The sequence below is a fragment of the Miscanthus floridulus genome, chromosome 5 (assembly GCF_019320115.1).
Source record: "Miscanthus floridulus cultivar M001 chromosome 5, ASM1932011v1, whole genome shotgun sequence".
NCBI lineage: Eukaryota > Viridiplantae > Streptophyta > Magnoliopsida > Poales > Poaceae > Miscanthus > Miscanthus floridulus.
Window position 1 is genome coordinate 117,989,180 of NC_089584.1, and position 25,002 is coordinate 118,014,181.

Here is a 25,002-nt window from a genome sequence, read left to right on the forward strand (position 1 = left end):
GCATAATCAACAAACTCATGGGGTCACTTTGGTTGTCATTTAAAAAGCGTCTGATGTGTCTTGATTGGTAGAAACTCATCACATGTTTAATTGGGTTTATGGATATGGATTCGCAAGCGACATCTGCTCTGTGCTGAGTGTTAGTTTTGCTCCGAGCGATGTGTAGCGGGTCGGATGCCAACAAATTGGCTTTGATTTCTAGCTCTGGGCCTTGTAATTCCTTGCTCCAAGCGGTGTGTTGCAGACAGAGGAGCCCTAGCTAAGGGTTTAGAAGGAGCCATTTGGAGGGTTTAGGAGCCATTTGTAGTCTTTACAGTGAAAAAAACAAAGCCGGAACAAGGTTTAGGAGCCATTTGTAGTCTTTACAGTGAAAAAAAAAAGCCGGAACAATGTTAGAAGAGACAAACCAGCTCCGGCTCTCTAGAGGAAGCGTACCAAACAAGTCCTTACAGTAGCCGTTTCACACCTTGCAATATGTAGCATTCGTGGATCGGATACGAACGGATATCATTGATATTATATTTATTTTTATATTTTTGTTCGGATTCGGATTCAAATACATATAGTATCAGCCATGCCAGATATGATATGATTAGATATTGACATTATAAACATGCGATTTGAGTATTCGGATACGGATATGGCATCGGATGTTGAATATCCGGACTCGGATACGGACAGATTTAAACCCTTCTAAACGGATTCAGGTCTCGAATACGGTCGAAAAATATTCGTACCGTTTTCACCTCTAAACTGTTTCAGTCTCAAATATGATCGAAAAAATATTCGTACCGTTTTCACCCCTAACGCCGGGCAGCAGCAACATGTGTTGTTGTTTCAACTGCATATTGCATTCGTTGTCGATGCCGGGGCAGCCGGGCAGCAGCAACATGCGTTGGTGGTTTCAACTGCTGTGCGGATCAACCGTTACCTTATTGAGGTAGGGCAGCACGTCCACGTTGGAGCTCATGCCAACGTCCAAACAGTCCCACTACCCGCCATTATTTTGTACAGTCAGTTATGACTATTTGTTGATTCTTGCTTCGCTGCAAAACAGTCTATTTTCACCAGCATCGACCGGACAGGAAAAAAGACTTTCACCAGCATCGACCGGATAGGAAAAAAGAAGAGCCAATTTCGCACAAGCTGATCTTACTACTTTTCAATTTTGCCAAGCTCAGTTTACAGGAAGCCACGACCACAAGACCACGTTACTGCTGTCAATGCATATTTTATGGAAATATAGAATAGAGACTGGGTTTATAAAAAGATAACTGATGCATTATAGAAATAAATATCCAATGCCTTCCTGCCTTCGTGGACTCGTGGTCCATGATTATTGCTGTTACTTCCGTGCTTCGGACTTCCTCTGCTCCTTGACTGCCATAAACAAAATAAAATTTAGTGCCTGCCATAATAATCAACAAACAAATGAATTTCTATATGTTATATGCCGACTGAGAATACCAAGATTTTGTTGAGCTCAAGAAATATGAGATACGAGCCAATGTAAAGTGCATTGTACAAAACAAAGTTACCACATGTTTTTGGAGAAATTAAAACGTAAATATCCATACAAAACTTATAAAGCATGAGGTCAAATAGAAACATGCATGAAGCAAGATAAAGAAAGGGATGTACCAGCTTTCTCCTCTTCGCGTTTCTTTGCAGCATCAGCCCTTTGCTGTCTTATTAAAGCAAGACGTTCTGCATCCAGAAAATTATAAGGTTTATGGCTGTTTGAACTTCAGGAGCAGTGTTTCAAAACTGACAACAACATTTGATGAGATTGCACGCCTTTAGACAATTTATATCAGCTATGAACTCCCAAGAGCTGCGCTTGAGGTAGCAAAAAACATTGAATGGCAGGTGTGCATCTTAGCTTCAAAATTGTATGGTACATGAAAAGGTAACCATCATATTCCACAATTGCAGAACATCTAAACGGAAAATACTTTAATTCATAAGTTAAATTTGGGTGGAAATTCAGCAGTGAATGCAGCAAGGAAGTCTGCATATAACCATAAAACCACTACCGAAACACAACAAATTTAAAATGTAGACTGAGAATGCTTAAAAGTTGAATAGAAGTAAGATCTAATAGGCTGTGCTTAAAAATAAGAAGGTAATATCATTGTGTGATTGTCTATTTCATTAGCAATTTAGCATTGATCCTTACCTGTATGTCTTGCACAATAGGCACCGTGAAAAGTTTAACGCTAGTCATGGCTAGCTTCAGATGGATGTTGATACTTATTCAAATTATTTTACTAGTACCCTGTATCAAGCTACCTCCTTCAATGTAATGTATGTTTTTACAAAACAAAATGGAAACTGTGATGATACTTCCAGAAGCAGGCTGAGATTACAGGTTGCTCTGGTCTTGTGCATTTTAGAAATACAAAGCCATAACAGTAGAGTATCAGCAAGTGTAACAGAGTTCTCACCCAAATCTTTCCGGGATTGTTCTGTTTTCCCTTGCTCCTGAAGCTTCATATAACGTTCGTGAGCTTTTTGTTTCTCAAGCTCCTCTCTACAGAATGAAAATGATAACATGTAAATAGAGTCGATGTATAAGAACATGTTTAAAGATAGTAAGCTCCTCCCGACCACCCATCAATGGCCCCTTTTCAGTAATAGGTGAAACATTAACATCAAGAATATGTTTACGCCAAGACAGACAAATGCCTAGGTAGTGAGATAAAACAAACAAGACAACTTAGATAGGTGATCTCTTGCAATTCATGAGCATGTAACATCATTTGCACGTGTGTGGCAATTTGACACAAGCAAAAGGCTGTCCTGTAACATTTTTCTGTGATACATTGCATTTTTTTTAGGGAAATTGCATATTTTATTTATGCGCTGCTCGCAGGCTTTAGTAAGCAGTTTTCCTCATGCCAAATGATATTAGATAGAAATAGGTATAACAGGGAAAATGAACTGCAACTATCAAAACTCAAATTTATTGTCAATCGAAAATTAAGAAAATGGCACATTTTTTAGGTCAAATAAGAAAGTGCACCTTTCGCGCCTTGAGAGTTCAGTTGTCTTTCCAAGCTGTAAAATGAATGCTTAGTTAGCTCATATGGTAAAAGATGATTCAACTAATAGAGTATGACTAAGTAATGCAGCAAAAGTGCTAACAACAACATTTAGCCTGAGTTACATGGATACATCAGGTCACCCTGTATCCTATATCGGATACGTATCGGATACAGATATGCGTGGGATAGGGCATGGAGACGACTCCGTGGAGTATTGGCGAAAAAATAAATAATGGAAGACGTGTTGAGGTGTATTTTTCCTTGAATACATAGGAGAGCTGTGTATCATTGCATTAAGAAGAACTTAAAAGTACAATGCACCCAAAAACACATTATACCCACGCACATATGCACAGATTAGAGAGCTACAACCATGCCCGTTTCTCCAAAGAACACGACCCGATCTGACAGCTAAGCAAACCTTCTACCTGGCTGCTACCTCCAATCAGGCTAGCCCCTTGGGGCCAGCGATGCACCAAAGTTGAGCCTCCTCGAGGATATTTCTAAACATGAGTTGTACGTTGGGAATAGCTCCATCAAACACATAGTCGTTACAATGTTTCCGAAGAATCCAAGCATCGAGGGTAATCAGCGAATTCAAGCCATGTTTGACGCCCTCAGGGAAGAGAGCAATGATACATATCCACCATTTAGGCCTCATTTGGATGTTATCAGATTCGCCTCATTCCACATGTGTTGAGGTGGATTGAGGTGTAATTTAGTTCAACTTCCACTCCAATTCATCCCAACCCATGTGGAGTGATGCGAATCCGACTACATCCAAACAAGCCCTTGAAGAATTCAAGCCATTTATTGAAGTGTTTTGTGGATACAGTCCAGTCCAGTAGGTCCACTGTAACCCTCGACTCACACGCGCACCACGCCGCGCAAGCCAGGCAGCCAACAATGAACGCGCACGCCGCCTCCCACCCGACTTCCTGTTCGCCTAGCTGTCCCGCCCATCCCTGCCCACGAGATCGAGCACTGGCAGCATGCTCGAGCAGGCAGCAGCTGCAGCGATGCACACCGCCAATTTGTGGACGCCTCACGCACGCGGTGCTGCGACGAGCTTCACCACCCACTGGTGATAAATCAATGGTGAGCCGACCACCACGAGTTAGTGGTGATTTCTTCCCTGCTTCCTCTCCTCCATTGTAGCCACTTCCTACCCCACCCCCGCCCGGCGCCCGCCTAGACTCGTTGCTTAAAAATGGTGTCAGATTAATCTCGTCTAGAACTGGAGTTGAAAGGGGAAAGGAATTGGATCAGTGATTTACTCATCTCCTCCAAGCCTGAAGGACCTTCAGGTAAAAAGTGACGTACTTAGTTGAATCCTCCCACGATTTGAAAATTCTACTTCTGCACTAAGCGCATATATGTTCTCATTTGGATTTTCCAAGTTTGACTTTGAGAATTGGATGGATATGGTGGGCAGAACATCACAATGGCAAGAATGCAAGGCAATTTCAAGTTCCTGCTTGTGTGTTACTGCTTTTAGAATTTTCATATGCCTTATTATTTATTTATTAAAAAAATACTAATACGTATCCTCGCATCGTTTTTTTAGATATATACTGTATCCGCATATCCATATCCACCGGATACTGATACGTATATCTGTATCCGTGCTGCATAGCAATTAGCTATACAATGGCAAAATAATTGTGGGAGTCATCCAGCAGGATAACATCATACCACATTGTAGAATAACGAATTTCATAGACAAGTAGATACCAAGAGATGTTCCTCCTTGACTATACAAGATTAAAAATAGCGACAATGCATTTGTATACCATTATGGCTATGACAATACGGAAGGAAAAACTGGGCAACTGCGAGTCGTAGTTGCCTCCTAAAAGCATGGTGATATAAGATTAGAGAATAAACAAAGATGCTACCAGTAGTCAGCAACTTACATCAACTTCCTTGGCCTTTATATTCTTGGCTTTCACTAAGTTCGGATTTTCAATCTGAATAATACCCTCAGTACCTTTATGTTTCTGGGAATATCAAGGTAGCATATCAGATCATTACGAATGAAGCATGCACATGGGTATAAGGTATAAGCTAGCTGGATTGGAAAGTCCTTACAGGTTTGTCATCAGACTCGTCTTCAGATTCTTCCTCGGACTCTTCTCTTTCTTCCTGTTCCTCCTCTTCCTCTTCCTCCTTCTATTTAATTTTCAAAACAAACCAGTTATTACAGCAAGAACATATAAGCCAGAATCAAATTTGCAGCTAGGTAATGTCCAAATAGATGAGTTTTTTATTTAGTAAGTATGCCTAGCTGATGAAACTTTTACGATGACATTGATTAATGGAACCAAATTTGATCATGATTTTTTTATTGTATGCATTGCATGCATTATATTGAGAAAAGCAATAGCTAAATTGTGCTAGCATCATCAGCGTTTTTTTTAAAGGCTCAACGACAAAGAATGGCTAACGCTTTTGGAACAATATGATCACCAAACTAAATTGGGAATTTAATTGCAATAAGGGCATAGCACAAATCTTCCACGGTCCAAACATAATTACTCCATAGAAGTATCAAATCACTGTACCCATTCTAGAAAGTGATCTTCCATTGGGCAATATGAAATATGAATTGGAGAAAGCTGTTAGCTGTATTTAATATTATCCAAAGCAAGTGATGAAGAAATCCATTTTGACTCGTGGGAGTACAAAAGAGTCGCAGGGAATAAAAGTAGCACTCGTCATGTGGATGAAACTAATTGCATGATTAGTACAGACCTTCTTAAAGGTGCGTGGGCGGCCTGAAGTACCAGCAGCTGCAATTATTTGGAGGGTAAAAAAGGTTATCAGAAACAAGCCAAAAAAGATGCCCTTAGTAGGACAACCACACAAAGTAACCATCCATATCCCCAAGTAGAAATTAAAAGAACAAGAAGAGAAGAGGCTAAGGGCGTGTTTGCTTTGCAGCATGGGAAATATGCCTGCACCAAGCAAAGATCTCAGGTGTCCATTTTCCTATGCCTATGGTTAAGCGAGCTGCCTGACTAAGCCTGCCCAGGCCATTATAGCAACCAAACAAGCCCTTAGTGTAGCATTTCTTTCCTGTATCCAGCCTCTAACAAGCTTTATCTGATGCCAGATACAGTGTGCTAATTGATTTATCACTGCGTTTAAACTTCACACAAACCCTTTTTGGTGAAGATCTCTGACAGTGAAGGAGAAATAAAGCTACATCTGCATCAAGAGCAGAATAGTATCAAGTTGCCCTACTGCACCATTGCTGATGAATAAAAGCAGCTAAACCTTTGAAACACAATTATGAACCAAACTGTACGTACAAGCAGGTAACTGAGCCTCTAAATCGAACAACTGGATCAACAAATCATCGTTCCTCCAACGATCCGAGACACCATCGAATCCCATGGAAACCTCGCGGCACAGACTAAAAACAGGAATCTAAGTGGCAACTCACAGCAAGCTACTAGATGTTTGAATTCTGCACGGCCACGCAAACCCGGTCCAGAACTAGCTCACCCCAGAATCAACAGATCAAGCAGTTGCCTACGCTCACCGTGGCACGCTCCAGACATGAAATCGAATTCGACCTACAAACGGGACCAAACGGAAAGGGGGGGAGGGGGGGGGGGGGGGGGGGGGGGGCGCGGGGCGGCGAGCGAGCGCGTCGTTACCGATCTCCTCGGGCGTGGAGAAGTTGCGGCGGCCGGTGGGCTTTCCCTTGAACTTTCCCCTCCCCATGGCGGCGGCGGGCGAGGCTGGTGCGGATAGAGAGCTGCGAGCTGGAAGGAGCGGAGGCCGGAGGTTTTCACGCTGGGTGGGCACTGACTGAACCGCGGAAAGGAATCGGAAACCCTACCGCATTTACACTGGTGGGCTGGGAATCGCGGGGTGGGGAATGGGGAATTCGGCGGTTCGGCCCTCCAGACAGACACCAGACTCGAGAGCCCGCCAAACGCTGCGGTGCGACTTGCCAGATACGGGCGACCGCGCCGCTGCGCGCTAGGGAGGCATGCACTCTGCTTTATAAGACCGTCTCCAACGATACGTACCTAAACCGAGACCCACTGGTTTAGGTCACGCACACTGGCCCGAGTCCGACACCTAAAACAGGCCTTCTCCAACAGCGTATGTAGAAGAGGAGGCAGAGAGCATACCAAAACAAAACATCCGCCACCAAATGCTCCAAAGAAACCCATCAATGGCGGCTCAGATCCCGCGCAGGACGACCATGCCCGCGAGTCCACGACCAGAACCCGCCGCGGACCCCACCCCCACGGTCCTCGACGCCAGCCCCCGCTGCCGCAGCACCGTCGCCAGCACAAGCATCCGCAATCCGACGTGGCGCGGCGGGGCGGGGAGAAGGGTGGCCCCGGGAGAGCGCGGATCCAAGGACGGCCGCCGCTCGAGAGCCGGTCCGGTGCCAACCGCGGCGCCCTTCCTCATCGCCGGCTCGAAGGTGGAGGAGCAGCCGCGAGCGCGGGCGAGCGGGGTCGGCACGGGCGCGGCCGGTGCGAGAGCGGGCCACCTCGGCGTTGCGGAGGGGTGCGCGAGCGGGCCACCGAAGATTTGCGTACCGAGGAGAGAGGGGACGCTTTTTTACGTTTCGTTTCGGTCGATAGCCAAAATGGGTGGTACGTCTGGGTGAGCCGTTGGAGAGTGTTTTTGGTAGGCAAATCCACTGTAGAGGACGTATTTTGGGTTTGCATTTCGTTGTTGGAGATAGTCTAAGCCATGTTTTTAGGTCGACGAATATTATTTTTCTCTAATAATAAATCAGCTATCGGTGCTTTCAGCTATGACTTATCAGTTAAACAAACAGAGCGATAGAGAAAAAAAGGGTCGTTAGCACGCCAACACGTGCGCTGTTTCAGACTCAGTCGTGTATAATTGGATTTAGTACTAGTATACTTCACAATTACGATTTGTGTAATTGGATTGTAAATAATCTAACAACCTCCTCTTTCTGTTTACATAACGTGAAATCTAGAAAAATTAAGGTAGACATCTAGGGCGTGTTTGACACAGCTTTCGCAGGCGCCGGCTCTAGCACTATTTAGTACTGTAGCAGTACTATAGCACATAGCCGGTTGAGCTGCAAATCGTGGCTCCATCGGCTCCTCTTCTCATTTCATTTTCTACCTCGAAAACCAAAACCGCTCTGCGCTACAATGATTTTGAGAAGTCGGAGCCCATGGAAGCCATGCCAAATACAACCTAAGTTGAAGGTATTTATCCATGTAGAGTTACGCTATCCATCCATTTGGTGTATCGTTTTGTTTTCTTGTGTCCGTTAATCGTCTTTTACACGGGTACATGGAACTCTTTTTCTATCGTGGTTTTTCTCCACTTGAGCGATAGTCCTAGCTTAGATGTCGACTATGTGCTAACAGAAAGGCACCGTCCTCTCTCTAGACCTAACCTTGCACGATATGAGCAGGATCTATTTGTCCCACCAAGTGTTGGTTCACTCTAGGCCTACTTTCTTTGGGCATGTTTGGCTGGTATTAAAGTCGGCTGATAAATCGGCTGAAGTTGTTTTGTTGTGAGAGAAAAATACTGTAGATTGTAGCCGGCTGATATTAGAGTATTTTATTCCTATGTCTTTTATATTATTAATTATGCTTCATGAATCCTGTCTTTTAAAGAGACTCTAAAGGTAAATGTGATTAGCCGACTAGTACACTGCTCGTGGGTATACATCACAATGTTTTCTCCTATTCGTTCAGGAAAACATCGGTGCCTTTTTATTCTGTCGCAGACTGATCCCTGAACTCGTAGAGCAAACCGGAAAACGAGTGATACAAGAGTACAAGACCCATTGCAGTGAGTAGAGCGAACATAACAAACAGGTAAGCCAACCGATGACTTCCCCAAGATAAGTGCTCCGAATTTCTTTTACTCCTTTTATTCCAAATTATAAGATATTTTGGCTTTTCTAGTAATTTTTGTTATGCACTTAAATATATATTGTGCCTAGATGCATTGCAAAATTAATATATCTAGAAAAGTCAAAACGTCTTCTAGATTGAAACGAGTACTCCCACGGTGCAGTTAGATGATCGGGCCTGTCGTTGCTTGAAATGATAAAGCACCCCACCACTTCTTTTACGAGCATCCATAATCATGACCATGACCCATCTGGCAATGGTATATTTCTCTATCGAGGCAGACTCCGTAATGATCTCACCCGAATCTTAGGGCCTCGTCAGGAGATGGACATGGAAGAATAACTTCTCTTTCAGAGCGAGACAGCTGGGACCATATGTCCATAACGAACTCGTGATGGCTCTGTGCCATCTCTATTCACTGGACCTACAATTCATTTTGGCATCAGTCACTAACCAATAAAAAGTAAAAACTATTCTCTATCCACAATTCACCAGTTTGGCATCAGCCACAGCAGCAATCAGAACAAAACTATTCGAAAGTTTGGCATCAGTTGCTCTAGCATGGCACATGGCAGCATTCAAAACAAAAGCATTCATTCATTCATTCAGTGATTATCATATAGCGACTTCTCTCTTATCGGCTTTTGTTACCCGACATGTCAAAAACAACTCACGAACCTGCAACTGCAAAATACCACCAGGAGTTTTCAAGAGCGCAATTGGAGTTTGAGGATACAGATTGCACCCAGATTCAGAACAGGATATTGATGGACATACAACGTGACAGATAAATGGAGTCACCAACCTGACAGGTTACTCGTCCACCAAACCAGAGATTTATCTTACATACAGCTGCACATCGGGAGATGCTATTTTCATGATACGCCTATATTACAAGTTTACGACGACAATGTTTCACAGATGTTTCCTGTAGATTGGGCCAATTACAATTAAAAAAAGAAGATGGTGGGTCATGTTAATAAAGTAGACCCAATAATCATAGAGGGAACTGTTAGAACTTGAGGGCCAAATATGCCATAAATCGAATATGTGTTTATCTTCTCATGTCCCATCATTTGAGTTCCAATAAAAGTCACTTCTTTCAGTCAAGTAACCATACGGTAGATGCGGTCCATAAACGACACTACCGTTCAAATATGTCATCTGGTCCACTTGTGACCCTGGCTGATAAGCATTTGGAACATTAGCTTGAACTGTGGTGTTTGGAACTGAATAGATGTTAGTATTGGCATCTATCGGATTAGCCTTTGTCCTGCTCCGGGCTGTCCGTTTGGTGTCTACAGGACTGTCTGCACTGAGTCTAACCATTTGCTGCTGAATTTCATTCAGTGGATTACAAGCTAATTTTGATTTAGCAATCTTCTTTGCATCTGAAGACTTGAATTCAAGCCGATATAAGGCAAAAGCATCACACTCATTGATCTCATATTCATAGAGGTGCCATTCAAAGCTGTTGGATGGCTGTGGATCCATGTAATAGGACCTCTTCAGACCCCCAAAGTCCTTCATCACCTGCTTCCTAGATTCATGCCAACCACGGCCGCTGTAATCTGGCAAGGACCGCTGCTTCCGATTTCCACTATCAAATGCCCTCCTTGGTTTGTCAAAAAACAACCATTCTCTGATACATTCACCTTCAAAGATGTAAAGATCGAAAAGTTCTGCAATGATACAGAATGGCTAACGATTAGTAAAAACGTTCATCAGTACCATGTGAAGGCACAAGTCATGAAGGAAAAGCTTACCAGGTGCGTTCCACGGAGACTTTGCAGTGGCAGCTCCTTCACAGATAGGGATCCCAACATTTTTTCCTTGGATCTTTGCACTAAGAGCAGCAAACAGGGGGCCATCTTTCAGATCAATGCCTCTTGGACGGATCACAGGCATTGTGCCTGGAGGGCCCTCTTCCTGCACAGCCAAATCAGCATGATACATGCTGCAATAATCATGCCATCTTTCTGATCCAATAGCAGGCCTGGGGCAGTCCCAGAGAGCGCATTTTGGCTTCAGGAATGCAGAAGGTGCTGAAGTCATTGTTGTGAGCAAATCTGTCATGTGCAGGAAAACACCCCCAGCACTCTGTCCACTGTTACTCATGTCAAGGTACGCATTAGGGGCTATCTCTTGCGGCAAATTGAACTGTGGATATTCCAGCTGAACAATCCCTTCCAGATTATTAAGGATATCCAGATTAGACCCAGAAAGGTCTATCTTGTAATCTTCATCATAAAGAAAATCCTCAACCGTAAGTTCCTGGTTCACATAGTACATCTGCAAGAAGTAAGATGAGAACTTGTTAAAATTGGCACAACTCCACTGAACTTCAAATTTTTTTTTTTGGGAGTTGGCAGAAAGGTAAAGTCACTGAATATGCCAATTACATGCATGCTAGAATTACTATAAAGCAGTACATATAGCATCTAAATGTTGCAATATCTAGGACTAAAGAATTACTCCCTCTGCCCCAAATTGTAAGTCGTTCTGGCTTTTTTAGGTACATAGATTTTCCTACGCACCTAGATGTAAATTATATTAGTAAAAGCTATGTACGAAAAGCAAGAACAACTTACAATTTGGAACGGAGGGAGTAGTACTTAAATGCTAAGGAGGTACATAAACAACAGGAAGTGGAAAATTAAATGGGCGCCATACTAACCTACTGAGACAGAGCAAAACACCCTTGGACACCACTGGAAAGCAGAAGGATGTTGTTTTCTTCTAAAAAGACAATAGAAATACATTGACCGCTGCCATTTCCAAAATCCATTGCATGCTGCATACACTTGTTACTATTGATCTCTTGCCTAAAACAATGAAACTGTAAGCTCAAATATATTTATCCTATAGTTCAAGTTCTCTAGAAACCGTAAAGATTTCTATACTTGTGTCAGCATTAAGAATCACTAATATACTTGATCAACTCATTATATAGAAAATGTTCAATGGGAAAAAAAAAGTAGGCCTCTACCACCTTTCATTAATTAGTAGGCTAAATAGTATTACACTAATAAATTGTTGTGGCTTAGTAAAATCATGCAAACATGCTCTGCTAGTGACTTGAGAACTCTGACAAATATCAGTTAGAAATATTATAAAAAGGGAAGATATTTCAAGGAAAAGCACTACTCAATTCCAATTTTACCCTGGGCCTGTCATCATCCGGGCTACTACAGCCACTGGCTTAGGCTTAGCCAATCTAGTTTGGTCAAAAAAAATTACCCCAACCATGTCAGGTTCTCATGTTCTTTGTCAACCTCACAGCCCTCAAGAGGTCCTCATTGTGTATAACCCCCAAGTCCAGCCGGCATTACTACAGGCAATCATAGGTGAGACCCCACAAAGCACAAAATAAACAGAGTATGCTCAAATTATTCAGATCAAAATTTTCTACTAACAAAGGTATGCATTCCTACCACAAGAGATAAAGAGCTCCAGCACAAGAGGTGAACAGCTGCTTGCCTTCCCCTGGGCGTTTACTTCTTTAATCTAATATAATGATGGTGGTAAAATACACATGCTTTGCTCAGATTTAGTTTTTACAAACTAAATTACGCCAACACTCTCACGGTGCAACTGGTCAGCACAACACGCCAAAGAAGCGGTTGGTTGAGCCAGCCTGGGTTCGAGTCACGGCACCAGCTTCTTAAGATGAAAATCAGGGGGACATCTCTCCCCCTGGTCAAATCAAACTAAATTACTTAGCAGGCTTGCACTCTGCCCCTTTACTGGTATTAAATTCACAGGGTTAGTCCGTTTCAAGCTTTATAAGCTACGCTTCTAGGCTTCTACGAAATCCAAAAACAAATGTCAACTGAAAACATGACATGTCCCACAATTTATCATGTGCATAGATCACTAGATCACTCTCCAAAATATTCTCTCAAGTTTTAACATGACAAAGGATCATGATGAATTCAGCAGCAGTGCATCCTTTCCTCAATTTTCCTCACTGTAGCAATGTACTTCCGCTATTTTGTTCCCATACAGCTTAAGTTTCGACAATCTAACTAGGCCCACACAATTAGATTGAGCTTGCAGCCACACATCGCAAAGCTAAGAAACAAGGTGTATACAGTATGAAGGATGTAAGCAAGGTAGCAAAGCAAGTGAAACCAACCACCCAAACTGACAGCTCTCACTTTGAAATGGTCAACTTTTCCTCTTCTATAGTCTCCATCTTTAGATGTTCAAAAGGCTTAAAGCTATCAATACATTATTATATATTATATATTATTATATTTTCATAGACCATAGTTCATTGAACGTATTACATTACATCTTTGTCTGCTTTCTTTAGGTTGCAGTCAAGTTTGATATCAAAAGAGTGTTTAAAAGGCCTCGTAGCATAGATTAGATAGATGGATGTTCTGTTATAGGTTCTAAAAGAATTTCAAAACCAACTCCGTAAGACTGAGTAGGGGTCAATAGATGTTGACTACTGGGGGAAAAGTAACTAAACAAACATAGATTGGCTAAAGGAGGAGTAGGTGAAATTATGTAGCTCTTGGAGCTGCATGTTGTTCATAGTGGGATGGAAAGCACGGATTTATAGCCATAAACTTCTACTCTACAATGAATCAATTGATAAGAACGAATGGTCCCATCAACTTGAAGTTGAACTCCATCTGTATAAGATCCAAACCAAAACACAGTAGCATTCACAGGAGCCTAGGTAGAACAAGCCTCCATGAAGTGATTGCAATGATACACCACAGACAGACTTGAACATTTCTCACGAATGACCTTTGGTTAATTTATTGAAAAAGATTTGGATCAATATGCAATCCACAGAAAACCTCCATCCAAAACTCAAATAACTTTTGTTTCCCATTGTCATCATGTTGGAGAACAGGAGAAACCTTCCCATTTTGTCTTGAAAACAGAGAGCAGAGGCTATGTCCAGTAAATTTGTCCCCAAAGACGCAGAAACTGCCAACAAAGGTTCTAATGAGGGGTAGGTTGGTTGTAGATCACACCAACCCAAACTAAACAATGAGGCAGACCACATGAACATCTGTGCAGACTAGACAAATCTAACTAGATCATTTGAAGACTCTACGAGTGACACATGATCACACTCATCCACAAATCCTCGTATCTGCGGACTATAAATCTTCTTCACAAGATCGATAACTCTGTCTGCCAGTCATTCCACTAAGATAAGAAAAAATGTTCAAACTTGCATACAGCAAACAAGGAGTAATAAAAACCTGATCATGGAACACCGCAGACGCGGTAGCAGCACCATTAAGCAGAACCCCCTGACTCGGCAGCTGCGGCTGCGGCTGCGGCTGCTCCACAGCGACGTCAACTGCTTCCTCGCGTGGCTCCGGTTTCATGTCCTGGCGGACCTGCGCGTGCCCCTGGTTCTGGTTAGCTGGGGGCGGAGGAGGGGGCTGCTGCTCGACCATCTTGCTCGTGGCGTCGTCCTCCTCCTCGGCCGCCGCCAACTGCAGCAGACGAAGAGTATCCGAAGGCGGATCCGACAGTTCCCTGGCGTTGCCCTGCCGTCAGCCACAGCCAACGAACAAAACATCAGCCGCGCCACCAAAAAGATGGAGGTGGAATGTGCGGAGGAAGCAAGAGGGACGGTACCTGGAGGGAGGAGGCCGGGGAGGGAGCGCTGAGCTCGGAGCGCCACTCGCGCAGCATCTGCTGGAGCTGCGCCTCGAGGACGGCGGCGTCGGCGGGGCGTGAGTCCTTGCGGGCGGACTGCAGGCCCGAGAAGACCTCCTGTATGTCATCGACGCGGGTCATGGCGCGGGCGCGGAACTGCTGGTGCCGCGACCCTGCCCGCGACGACGGTCCCTTCCCCATCTCCGCCGCGATCGGTGAGCTCGGGTGGAAGTGGGACGGAATGGATGGGGTAGTGGTTGTTTTCCTTTCCCCCTCTCGCGCGCCGTCCTCTGTTTCGCAAGCGAGATGCTCTGCCGAGTTTTCTGGCTGCCACTTTGTTGGGTCGGGGTCGGCGGCCTTAGGAAAAGCGACGGCCGCGGCAAAAGGAGGCGGGCGACTCCGGGGCCCAGCATGCGGCCGCCACGTTCGTTTGGACCGGTGAGGTTTGGTTCGTTTCGGACGATAGAAAAATATTATTCATTGATCGATAAATCATGATTTATAAGCTGATAAATTATGATTTATAAGCACCCAGCGAACGGGCTGTAGGCATCGCCGCATCGGACTGGCTCGTCACGGCCGAAAGCGTCGTCCAATAACAGTGGGAGACGGGAGAGTCGGAGACTTTCGTCTCGTGACCTAGCCATCTTCGTGTGTTTACACGTTCTCTCCAGTCGATAAAGATTCTCCTCCACTCTTGTCAGCTTATTGAAAAGCCCCTCCCTTGCCTCAAAAGAAAAAGAATGCCCCTCCTTGGTGGATCTCCAAAAGGTTCTTACCATGGCCCGTGGGTTGAATTTCTTGGGCACTAAGTTCCTTTTAATTAAACTACAATCTATTACTAATATTTACAAGAACACCTTTGAAGGTGTAAAATACAGGTATACATAAAGATTAACATAATTGTAGGTAGAAGTACATACAACCTTTACTATTACACTGTTAATAGAATAGGAAACGCATGGTTCCACAGCAGCAGCAACGCCACATTGTCCCCTGAACGGTAGTAGCACCGTGGCAACACGTGGGAGGCATGCTAGTACTAAGCAATACCGCACATCAAACACTAACACGAGAGGGAAAATTTGTCGTAGAATATCCTTTAATCGTGACTTTGACAGAACATTCCTCCTTTATGCCTATTTGCTACTGGATATTGGCGTTAAAATAAACTAGTCAATTCTATGTTGAGAGAACCCATACAAATGCACTGAAATATCCTTTGGTTCTCAACCTAATTCATGACGAGTGATTCAACACCATACGACGTCCACTATTTTCCCTACATCACAAAAACATTCATGATGCAGCGATAAACAAGGTGACAACTTGTTGACGAAAGCAGGTGGCGGTGCAGCATGTGTGACTATGGATGACAATGAAGTCGCATCCTTCCCCTAGAGTGCACATCCGCTACCACCAAGGCAGGGCCCGAGCTCGTCCTAGCCCTCCGGTCTGAAATCCGCGCACATGGGTCCAAGATTGGTTTAGTCCATGACGTCAACTTTTTCATGCTCGATGATGAGCCTCAGGTGCAATTTCACGGAGCGTGCAGCGACGAGCGCTATGAATTTGGTCTTGGTGCAATTCCAAGCGGGGACACGAAAGATGAATGGAAGTGTATCAAGGTGTGCCTCCATGAGAGTAGGGTGCGAAAGTGCTAGACCCTAGGATCACAAGTTCATCTGCGACTAGCAGAGGAACTTAGGTGTGGCCTCGATGGATTAGATCAAGGACCTAGGTATGGTTGTTGCTTTGATTTTCTTTTGGACACGAGTCCAATAAATTGGCCAGAGAAAACACTGATGTGCTTGATTAGTGAATTTCTAGGGAATCTTCGCCACTCTTCCCCGTTTCAATTCAGGTCTTAGATCAAACTTTGTCCTTACATCCATGGGACCTATTATAGCATGTCTAACACATATTCAACACACATGTTAGTTCTAGACTTGTGTTATTATCTCAATGAATAAAAGTAAAAAGATATATCATGTGTATATGATACTTATAATCTTTTGTGATTGATAACCCCACAAGCAAAACAAGCATAAAACTAAGTAAAATGTAAATGAGTGAAGTACATATGCACTGGCCAAGCCAAAACTTGGCCATAGCGAAATCAGGGCATGCCAAAATACGGCCGTATATTGGATATGTTTGGATGAGTGAAGTGCATTGTACAAGATTGCATAAGATCTTCCGTACATAACCAATATGTACAAATTACAATACGCAAGCCTAAATAGTAGATACACAGACTAATGCAGAATCAATCGAACCCCTACTCAAGGCAAAGCCGTCTGGCTCCATGAGCCAGGAGCGGCTCATGGAGCTGTACCAAAACGGCCGTCTGGTCATAGCTCCCGCTCTACCGATTCCATGGACTGTGGGTTAATGGACGGACGAGATCTCTCCTTACCTCGACACCGCTCCTGGCTGAGAACCAGGACACATCGCTCCCATCTCGCCCGCTCGCTGCTAGGCGCAGGCGCGCAGCGACACTTCGCACGGTCGCACCCTGCTCGAGCCACGTCTGCTCGCTCGAGGACACGTTGAGCCCCCACTCCCCCTGTCCCCACATGTCATTGTCACATAAACCGATATACTTAACCCCTTCTCACACTCTCCCTCGCCTCCGGTCTCGAAGGGCGTCGCCGAGCCAGCCATCACCGCCTCCCGGCTCGCGAGTCGCAGGCGCAGCCGAGCGTTCCGTGGGGACGAGGCTACCGCGCGATGTGGTGGAGGGCGGTGAGGGCCCGCCGGCGGGTCGCCGGGGCGCGGCCCGCGTCCACCGCGGCGGCGGGGGCGGAGAAGAGCTGCCGCGCCGTGGTGGTGCCGCGTTTCGGTGGTCCGGAGGTGCTGGAGGTCAGGCAGGGCGTGCCCGTGCCCGATCTGAAGCCGCGGGAGGTGCTCGTGCGCGCACGTGCTGTCTCTATCAACCCCCTGGACCTGCGAGTGAGCTCCCCATTTTGGACCCATGCCCCTTCCTCCATTGGATTTAAACGGAAGCGTCTTATGAAAATCTTCGGATTTGGGGGATTCAGATTGGTTTAGGCGCTGCAAAACTAGAGTGACGAATTATCTTGCAATGCTTCCCTATGCACTGTGATTTACTCTTTACAATATTGAACGCTGTCCTTTGAAAGACCACGCATTATAACAGAGGGCGATATTTCATAATTTTTTATCCCCAAATGAGTAATATTGTGTTATCAACTTATTGGGAAATATATCATGATAGATTGTGCTACCCAGGCACATGAATGAGGAAAAAAGATTGATGGTTTAGTAAATTTTGGTACATACAGAATTTGTATTTTTCTGTGTTATTAGAGTGATGAAAAATCCTTAGGATCATGTTAGTCTGTTTGTCATTGTGATCTGCATGCTTAAAGTTGCTTGTTTTTAGATGCGATCTGGCTATGGGCGCTCCATATTCGAGCCACTCCTACCACTGATCATTGGTCGGGACATTAGCGGCGAAGTTGCAGCCACAGGGACTTCGGCGGCGTCATTTTCTATTGGTCAAGAAGTGTTTGGTTCGTTGCATCCAACTGCTCTCAGAGGGACATATGCTGACTATGCTATCCTGTCACTGGACGAGCTTACTCTCAAACCATCTACAATCAGTCATGTGGTGGGTGTCATTAAATTGTTTTCTTCTTTCCGTGCTAGTAGTCTTTTTAAGAAATATAATGTTAGGATCAATTTCCATCTGTTGTTATGGATGATTCTGTAGGCCAAGTACGGTACTATTACCTAATCTGAACTTGGGAGACCCTGTTTTCTCTCGCACACAATACGTCTTGATTTATTCCAAGGATGTACTTCAGATTTTGTGCTGAAGGAGGGAACTAGAGCTATAAGTGAGACATGACTTATGATCTGAGAAATGGACGTTCCAAAATGTCATTCATGTTCATTGTTTATTAATGGGAAGTATCACACCTGTTTTCGTCATGACTGAAGACTCAGACGTTTTGAAATTTAGTCTTACTTGCATGTGATAGGCACCTTACAACTTATGGTGATTTTCTGAAATTGAATTGAGACTGTTATATCGCAGGAGGCTAGTGCAATCCCGTTTGCTGCTTTGACTGCATGGCGTGCTTTACATGGTACGGCTCGAATTTCTGAAGGGTATGTCTGATTACATACACCATTTGATAGGCAGATAGTCAGTTGCTTCTGCTGCTTTAGTTGATGTTGCATACAATCAGTTACTCTAATTTATTTTTATGTTGTATAGGTCCGTGACTTTTAGTTTCATGGTCTTCCCCTTTTTTTCCCGTAATGATGTGAGTCCTCATAGTGTGCTTATGCAGCGCACAGACAAGAAACATAGGATTTGGGCACTGGCAAAAGTTAATGTTCCATACTGTTGAAATTTGCATAATTGTGGGTTTATCATAGTAATGTACTGCACCACACTTCTCTTTCTTTGTCTTCTACTGTATGCCTAACTGACTTCTGTGGTTAATCTGAAAACCAATCTGTTAGTCAGGTGAACTGCGCATGCTTACATACATGCTTGCTTGTCATTAGCTGCAAATGCTACTGGTTGTGGTTAATCTGAATACCAATGTGTTAGTCAGGCTGCTGCATACGCTTACATGCATTCTTGCTTGTCATTAGCTGATTGGAAGCTTATTGAATTCTTTTTTGTTTATTGAGTTTAATGCCATTTATTGTAATTACAGACAAAGAGTTCTTGTGATTGGTGGAGGAGGAGCGGTTGGGTTAGCTGCTGTTCAACTTGCAGTGGCTGCTGGGTGTGGGGTTTCTGCTACCTGTGGGACCCAAAGTATTGAGCGAGTTACAGGAGCTGGTGCTGAACAAGCTATTGATTACACTGCTGAGGTAAGTAGCCTTTGGTGCTCTTGTCCTTATACAATCTTTTAATAAAGTAATAACATTGTATCTTGAGAGATTAGTTTGTCATGCAACAGCGCACACAAGCTGCCTAACCTTTGTTTGCAGTTGTTGTCTTGTGAAACCTTGCTGCAGATGTGAGCGGTATTCTTTGTATACCTTCACAGAAGTATAGAAAATGCTGTATTCTATATTAGTGATCATGTGATTGTTGTATGATACTCAATACACTACATGTGATCTTCATGGCCTTCTTTATTGCTGAAGCTATATTATTCTTCATGGAGTAGAAGGAAACTCTGGCTAGTTCTTTTGCCACTTTCCTCTATGAAGCTGGACAGCTGCTTCATGCTTTGAATTGTTGTTCTTTGTTGATCCTCCCATTTGCATGACAAACCTGTAATATTATACTCGCAGGTCTGTGAGATTCCGTGGACACTTAATCTGTTTTTCCCCCCTTAGGTCTAATGTATTTTTTCTCTCATGTATAGAGATGAAAATCCAGGACATATAGACTTATAGGGAATGCTCCCATCCATTAGTCTTATCCATGTATTAATATGAAAACCCAGTATATATGCACTTGTACGGGGATGCCACGGATGCTCTTAATTTTGTGTGCTGGCTTGAATTGCATAACTATATATATGGAGCAAGCTTGTAACTGAAGGTCCCCCCCCCCCACCCCCACCCACCACCACCACACCACCCCAAAAAAAAATAGAAGACACCTAAATCTTCGCTTATTCTTCCGGACTAGAATTTTGTGCCATCTTCTACTATTGGATAAATGGCTAGTAATTATCCTCATCTGTATTGCATTTTTTCCCCTCAAGAAATTCCCCTTGCCTTGAGCACCGTCTTTTTTTATCTTCTATTTACAACCTACCTTACAGGATACTGAAGCAGCAGTTAAAGGAAAGTTTGATGCTGTTTTAGACACCATAGGAGTACCTGAGACTGAAAGAATTGGCATCAGTGTTCTTAGGAGAGGTGGACACTATATGACCCTTCAGGTGATCAATCTGCATTTTGGCTCTTTTTGTGCTTCTTTTGTCTTTGACCTATCTTTTCTTATCATAGTGTCGTGCAATGTGATAGGGTGAAGCAGCTGCACTAGCAGATAGGTATGGATTGGCTGTAGGGCTTCCTGCTGCTACTGCTGCTTTACTGAAGAAACAGATGCAGTATCGCTATTCTCATGGAATAGGTAAAAGGCTTCTATTTCCAGTATATTTGTATACATGCATTAGTTTGTATGTGCGTATCAATTCTTCTGGTCCTATACCTTATAGGACCACAACTTTAGTGAATGGACACATTGCTGTTGGTCACCAAATGGCCCAAGACAAAGTTGTTTTTTGCTAGAAGCTTATGTCTAATCTCCCAAATTGTTCAGTGTATCTTAACAAAACCTATCTGGACTTTAGCAGAGTTCTTTCTCAAATACTAAGTACTTCCAAGAAAGAATACTACTCCACTGCTGGCTAGTGTAGTATTTGAAAGCAGCCTTCTGTAGCATATTGGTTGTAATCAATGCATCAAAACTTACTGGATAATGGGTTCCATTTGCATATACAATAGTGCATACAGAAAGTTCATAGCAGTGAACTGTCATTGTTTTTTAAAGTTTTGAACCCAGTAACTGGACATGGAGAATATCTGTGGTGGCCATTGGTGTAGTTTTCTGCATCGGAACCAGTTGGATCTAGATATTTCCAAAAAAAAAAGCCAGGAAATGGAATTATGTATGCATTTTATGTATCTCGTATAAAGTTCTGTTGGAGTATTGCTCAATAGGTGGCACAAAGTTTAGGAATGTAATATCTTATACAGAAGCAAATTTGGCTATGTAGCTTACTGGCTACTGCTACATATTGCATTTTATAAAAGATGTTCTGATATCTCTATGAAAAAAATTTCAGAGTATTGGTGGACATACATGAGAGCTGATGCCGAAGGGCTTCATGAGATCCAAAGGCTATCTGGAGCTGGGAAATTACAGATACCTGTGGAGAAGACCTTTCCCATCAGCCATGTAAGAGAAGCTCATGCGGCCAAGGAGAAAAAGTTGGTTCCTGGCAAGGTGGTTCTAGAATTCGATTAATGTTATTGAGATTTTGTCCATCGTTAACTGAAGGGCTGTGTGTTTGTAAATCAGGATAGTATTTTTTTTCTTTTTTTGAAAAAAAAAACTGAATGCCTCTGCTGATGTCAGGTTCCAGTTTATCATTCCATTTCAGTAGAAATGCGGTAAATAATCATATCAGATACGAGCAAGATTTTGCTGATGAAATTCTTCTGTCACAGTGCATCTATACTTGCATCGAGATACTTGATGCTTCTTGGTGCATTTTCAACACGCTCCTACTGTTCTGCATATCAAAGCGCCATGACGCCACAGATTTCATTCCATGAGCGTTGACCTACTCGTTCACCTTTAGAGCTTCATTTATTTTTATAAGCCTTGAGGATTTGAGTAGTCTCTCAAGCTATGCTCAGACCATCGATACCTTTTACAATTTAGTAGTACTATTATCGGTTAATGCAAGATCAATGTCTTACTGAAAGACCTGAAATACAGATTTATTGATGCATCTCTTGCGCGCTAGACACACACATTTTGACTAATTAATGATACAAATTTAGAATGTTTCACTTTTTTGAATCCTAATGGAGTAAAAGGGAAGTCAGTAAAGCAGAGCAAAGCATATGCTGGAGGCTGGACACGAGATGCAGATAGGGTACATCATCTTAGCTCCAAGATTTTTTTCCTGGGCATGTCAAAACTTTAAACTGAATGTCACGTCGACAACTTCGATTTGGTTCAAATTCCTCTCGAGTACTATTCATTATCCACAACGTAACCTTCAACCTTCTGCCAGTAACTTCAGTCAATCAATTATGTAACTGAGTAAATGCAAGGGAAACAGAGGCAGTGTGCAGTCGTCCGTTCAGACCGCGAGCTATCGACAGTTGCAGAAGTAGGGCCTTGTTTAGATACCATCCAAATTCCAAGTTTTTTCACTCTCTCTCCATCACATCAATTTTTAGTCGCTTGCATGGAATATTAAATATAGGTAAAAAAATAACTAATTACACAGTTTAGTTGGAAATTACGAGATGAATCTTTTGAGTCTAGTTGGTCTACGATTGGATAATATTTACCAAATAAGACGAAAGTGGTACTATTCATCGGGTTGAAAAAAGTTGCAATGTAAACAAGGCCTAGAGCAATTACGCAGCTGTTGGCTGCTGAGTACCAGCAGGCTGTGCCGCAGCCTGGGCACCGGCCTGGGCAGTGCCGAAGCCGCGAAACCCCGGAAGAGTCCACTTCGAGTACTGCCGCTCCATCTCGCTAATCTTCTGTTTCATGAGCTGTACTTCCTGGGCTAGTTGCTCCTCCCTTTTCTTTATCGCCTGTCATTTGGACATGAATAATTAATTATGATGGAAGAGGCTTGAGAAGATGTACCACATAATATAATTGCCATCAACAACAGAGGAACCAGAAGCAATTTTTAAGATCAAATTTGTATTCTGCCTTGCATTTGTGTTCAAGAGATATCCTGGCAATGTGCCAATGTCATGTTTTCATTAACAATTGAACTAATGATTCCTAGAGAAAAGTTGGAGGCAGTCATCTTACCTCAATTTCCTGACTACGGACTTCCTCTTTTCTGGCTTCTGACCTGGCACTTCTTTGCACCTCATAGATAATTGCAGCACCAGCAACCTAAGAAATTATGTGAGTCCACGTCAGCTCGAGTCATTTCTAGGGTCTGATGTGAAAGTAATAAAATATATTCTAGAATGATCGGATTTTGTTTCTCATCATACATGAAAAGGAAACGTCGTTAATCCTTTTTCTATTCATTTTACATTGAAAAAAAAGACCATTGCTATTCAGAACAATGCAAGTCAAGAGTACTTGCCGAGAAAACAAATAGTTCCCCAAGAAGATCTGCAGCAGCTTGAATAGCTTTCTCCTCATTCAGGGGCCGAATGTGAATGTCAGTCGCACGTCCGTAAACTCGCCTCTGCATATTTGTCGTGAAACGATGGTTTGCCTAGAATTGTATACCAAAAAATGTCAGTTACAGCTGTCCCATAATGTATGGTGCAGAGCAGTGTGATTCCATGTTTGCTATTCAGAACCAGAACCTATTCAGTTTACAGTAAGAGAGCAATACAGTAAGATGCGAAGAAAATAGCCATGACAGCAATAGGATAACAGAGCAATGCTATTAACCTGCTGCATTTTCAGTTGTACAATGCAAAACTCATTGTGAAAATTTTACTCAGAAGAGCTGAACAACATTTCTATATCCAAGACGCCATTTCCTCCATCAGACAATGTGCCCACATCATCAACATTGCAGAAGTATTTTACAAGGATTATTGTGGACTTCTTTTTGTGTGTGTTCTGGTGAGGATTGTATCATTGATGATGCTTCCAAAGTATGGGTGAATAAATTGGGCCTATCGTTACCTGACAGGCAAAACACAGATTCAAGCCTAAACTGATCCCTAAGGCATCATTCTGAAATGTCCTCACAACTAGGGTATTCCTATTGGTATGAACATTCAGAAAAAAAAAAAGTAGAACGGACTTCAGAAACTTGTCGACCCCAAATAATTGATCAATACTATAATAAATTCACTATATATCACTAACGATTTGGATCAATGCAGTATATCGTCCCACATAGGGACAAAATTCTGAATCCCTGACAGCATTTCACATTGTAGAAATCCATTCCGCACATTTCTCATCAGATCAAACGCAATAAGCCAAATCATTCCACGAACATTATGGCACGCTAAAAACATCAAGAATCTCGGAACGCCCGCTGCATCAACGAAGCCGTACTGACTAAAAACGATCAAGCGTTCAAGCAGCCTCAACTTGCAACTTACAGAAAAACGAACTGCAAGGAGGAATTTCTCCATGGCAAATCGAAACGAAACCAAGCATCGGCGCACAGATTGCAGTACGAAAAAATATGCCAGACGAGATGGAGCGTCGATCACCTGCGCGAGGCCGATGATGAGACCGCGGAACTTGGGGTGGATGCCGGCGTTGTACTTGAGGCGGGCCGCGATGGGCTTGCTCAGCGTCCGGAACGCGAGCGAGCCGAGCTTCACCAGCGGGAGCATCATCGCCCCCTCCTCACCGACACCGTCGATGTTGCTGCCGCTCTAGTCTCCTCCTACCGAGCTCGCCGAGGGGGAGGCCCGGGGTTCTCCACTCATATGACGGCGTGGTCCGTTCCGTGGGCGTAGGTCCGCGGCGGCGGAGGTTGTTGCTCGCCGAGCTTCCTTTTTCTTGGAGAGGAAGGAGCGGAGCGAAGGGGCGCAGAAAGAGCGGGAGTTGATGCCCCTCGGGTTCAGGCTTTAGTAGATCGTTTCGGCCCTTTATTTGTTCCGGTAATTCCTTTTCTGTCCCTTGATGATGACCTATTCTCCTCGGCAAAATGTTCTAGGATAACATGATGCGTACAGGAGTCATTTGTTAATACAAAATCATTAAAATATGAGCCACTCAAACTTGAACGGTGTTG

General features: G+C 43.5%; 3 protein-coding genes and 1 pseudogene across 3 annotated transcripts; 1 reads left to right on the top strand and 3 right to left on the bottom strand.

Annotated features, from left to right (window-relative positions):
* Positions 1-1,135: 1,135 nt before the first annotated feature.
* LOC136450579 (uncharacterized) lies at positions 1,136-6,933 on the bottom strand. The gene is made up of 8 exons (XM_066451080.1): positions 6,713-6,933; positions 5,802-5,839; positions 5,139-5,219; positions 4,964-5,047; positions 3,026-3,060; positions 2,448-2,533; positions 1,642-1,707; positions 1,136-1,380 (listed from the first exon to the last, which is right to left on the bottom strand). The coding sequence occupies exons 1-8, from the start codon at positions 6,777-6,779 to the stop codon at positions 1,346-1,348; spliced, it is 492 nt and encodes a 163-aa protein (XP_066307177.1). The 5' UTR covers positions 6,780-6,933; the 3' UTR covers positions 1,136-1,345.
* Positions 6,934-9,587: 2,654 nt separating this feature from the next.
* LOC136450580 (transcription factor VOZ1-like) lies at positions 9,588-14,979 on the bottom strand (annotated as a pseudogene).
* A 2,198-nt stretch (positions 14,980-17,177) lies between these two features.
* LOC136450581 (uncharacterized) lies at positions 17,178-21,751 on the top strand. The gene is made up of 7 exons (XM_066451081.1): positions 17,178-17,521; positions 17,976-18,203; positions 18,633-18,706; positions 19,267-19,426; positions 20,335-20,454; positions 20,540-20,648; positions 21,364-21,751. Exons 1-7 carry the CDS (start codon positions 17,300-17,302, stop codon positions 21,543-21,545), a joined length of 1,095 nt encoding a protein of 364 aa, XP_066307178.1. The 5' UTR covers positions 17,178-17,299; the 3' UTR covers positions 21,546-21,751.
* A 768-nt stretch (positions 21,752-22,519) lies between these two features.
* LOC136453245 (uncharacterized) lies at positions 22,520-24,999 on the bottom strand. Its single transcript, XM_066453831.1, has 4 exons — positions 24,473-24,999; positions 23,374-23,508; positions 23,088-23,174; positions 22,520-22,858 (listed from the first exon to the last, which is right to left on the bottom strand). The coding sequence occupies exons 1-4, from the start codon at positions 24,599-24,601 to the stop codon at positions 22,676-22,678; spliced, it is 534 nt and encodes a 177-aa protein (XP_066309928.1). The 5' UTR covers positions 24,602-24,999; the 3' UTR covers positions 22,520-22,675.
* Positions 25,000-25,002: the final 3 nt, after the last annotated feature.

Bases quoted from the DNA above. Each gene is read 5' to 3' on its own strand.
- LOC136450581 (XM_066451081.1), top strand. From the start codon at position 17,300: ATGTGGTGGAGGGCGGTGAGGGCCCGCCGGCGGGTCGCCGGGGCGCGG. The intron at 18,204-18,632 runs GTGGGTGTCATT...GTTATATCGCAG, and splicing joins CATCTACAATCAGTCATGTG to GAGGCTAGTGCAATCCCGTT. The intron at 18,707-19,266 runs GTATGTCTGATT...TTGTAATTACAG, and splicing joins ACGGCTCGAATTTCTGAAGG to ACAAAGAGTTCTTGTGATTG.
- LOC136450579 (XM_066451080.1), bottom strand. From the start codon at position 6,779: ATGGGGAGGGGAAAGTTCAAGGGAAAGCCCACCGGCCGCCGCAACTTC. The intron at 5,220-5,801 runs GTCTGTACTAAT...AAAATTAAATAG, and splicing joins GCCCACGCACCTTTAAGAAG to AAGGAGGAAGAGGAAGAGGA. The intron at 1,708-2,447 runs GTGAGAACTCTG...TTCTGGATGCAG, and splicing joins ACAATCCCGGAAAGATTTGG to AACGTCTTGCTTTAATAAGA.
- LOC136453245 (XM_066453831.1), bottom strand. From the start codon at position 24,601: ATGATGCTCCCGCTGGTGAAGCTCGGCTCGCTCGCGTTCCGGACGCTG. The intron at 23,509-24,472 runs GTGATCGACGCT...ATACAATTCTAG, and splicing joins TCATCATCGGCCTCGCGCAG to GCAAACCATCGTTTCACGAC. The intron at 23,175-23,373 runs GCAAGTACTCTT...ATAATTTCTTAG, and splicing joins GGGAACTATTTGTTTTCTCG to GTTGCTGGTGCTGCAATTAT.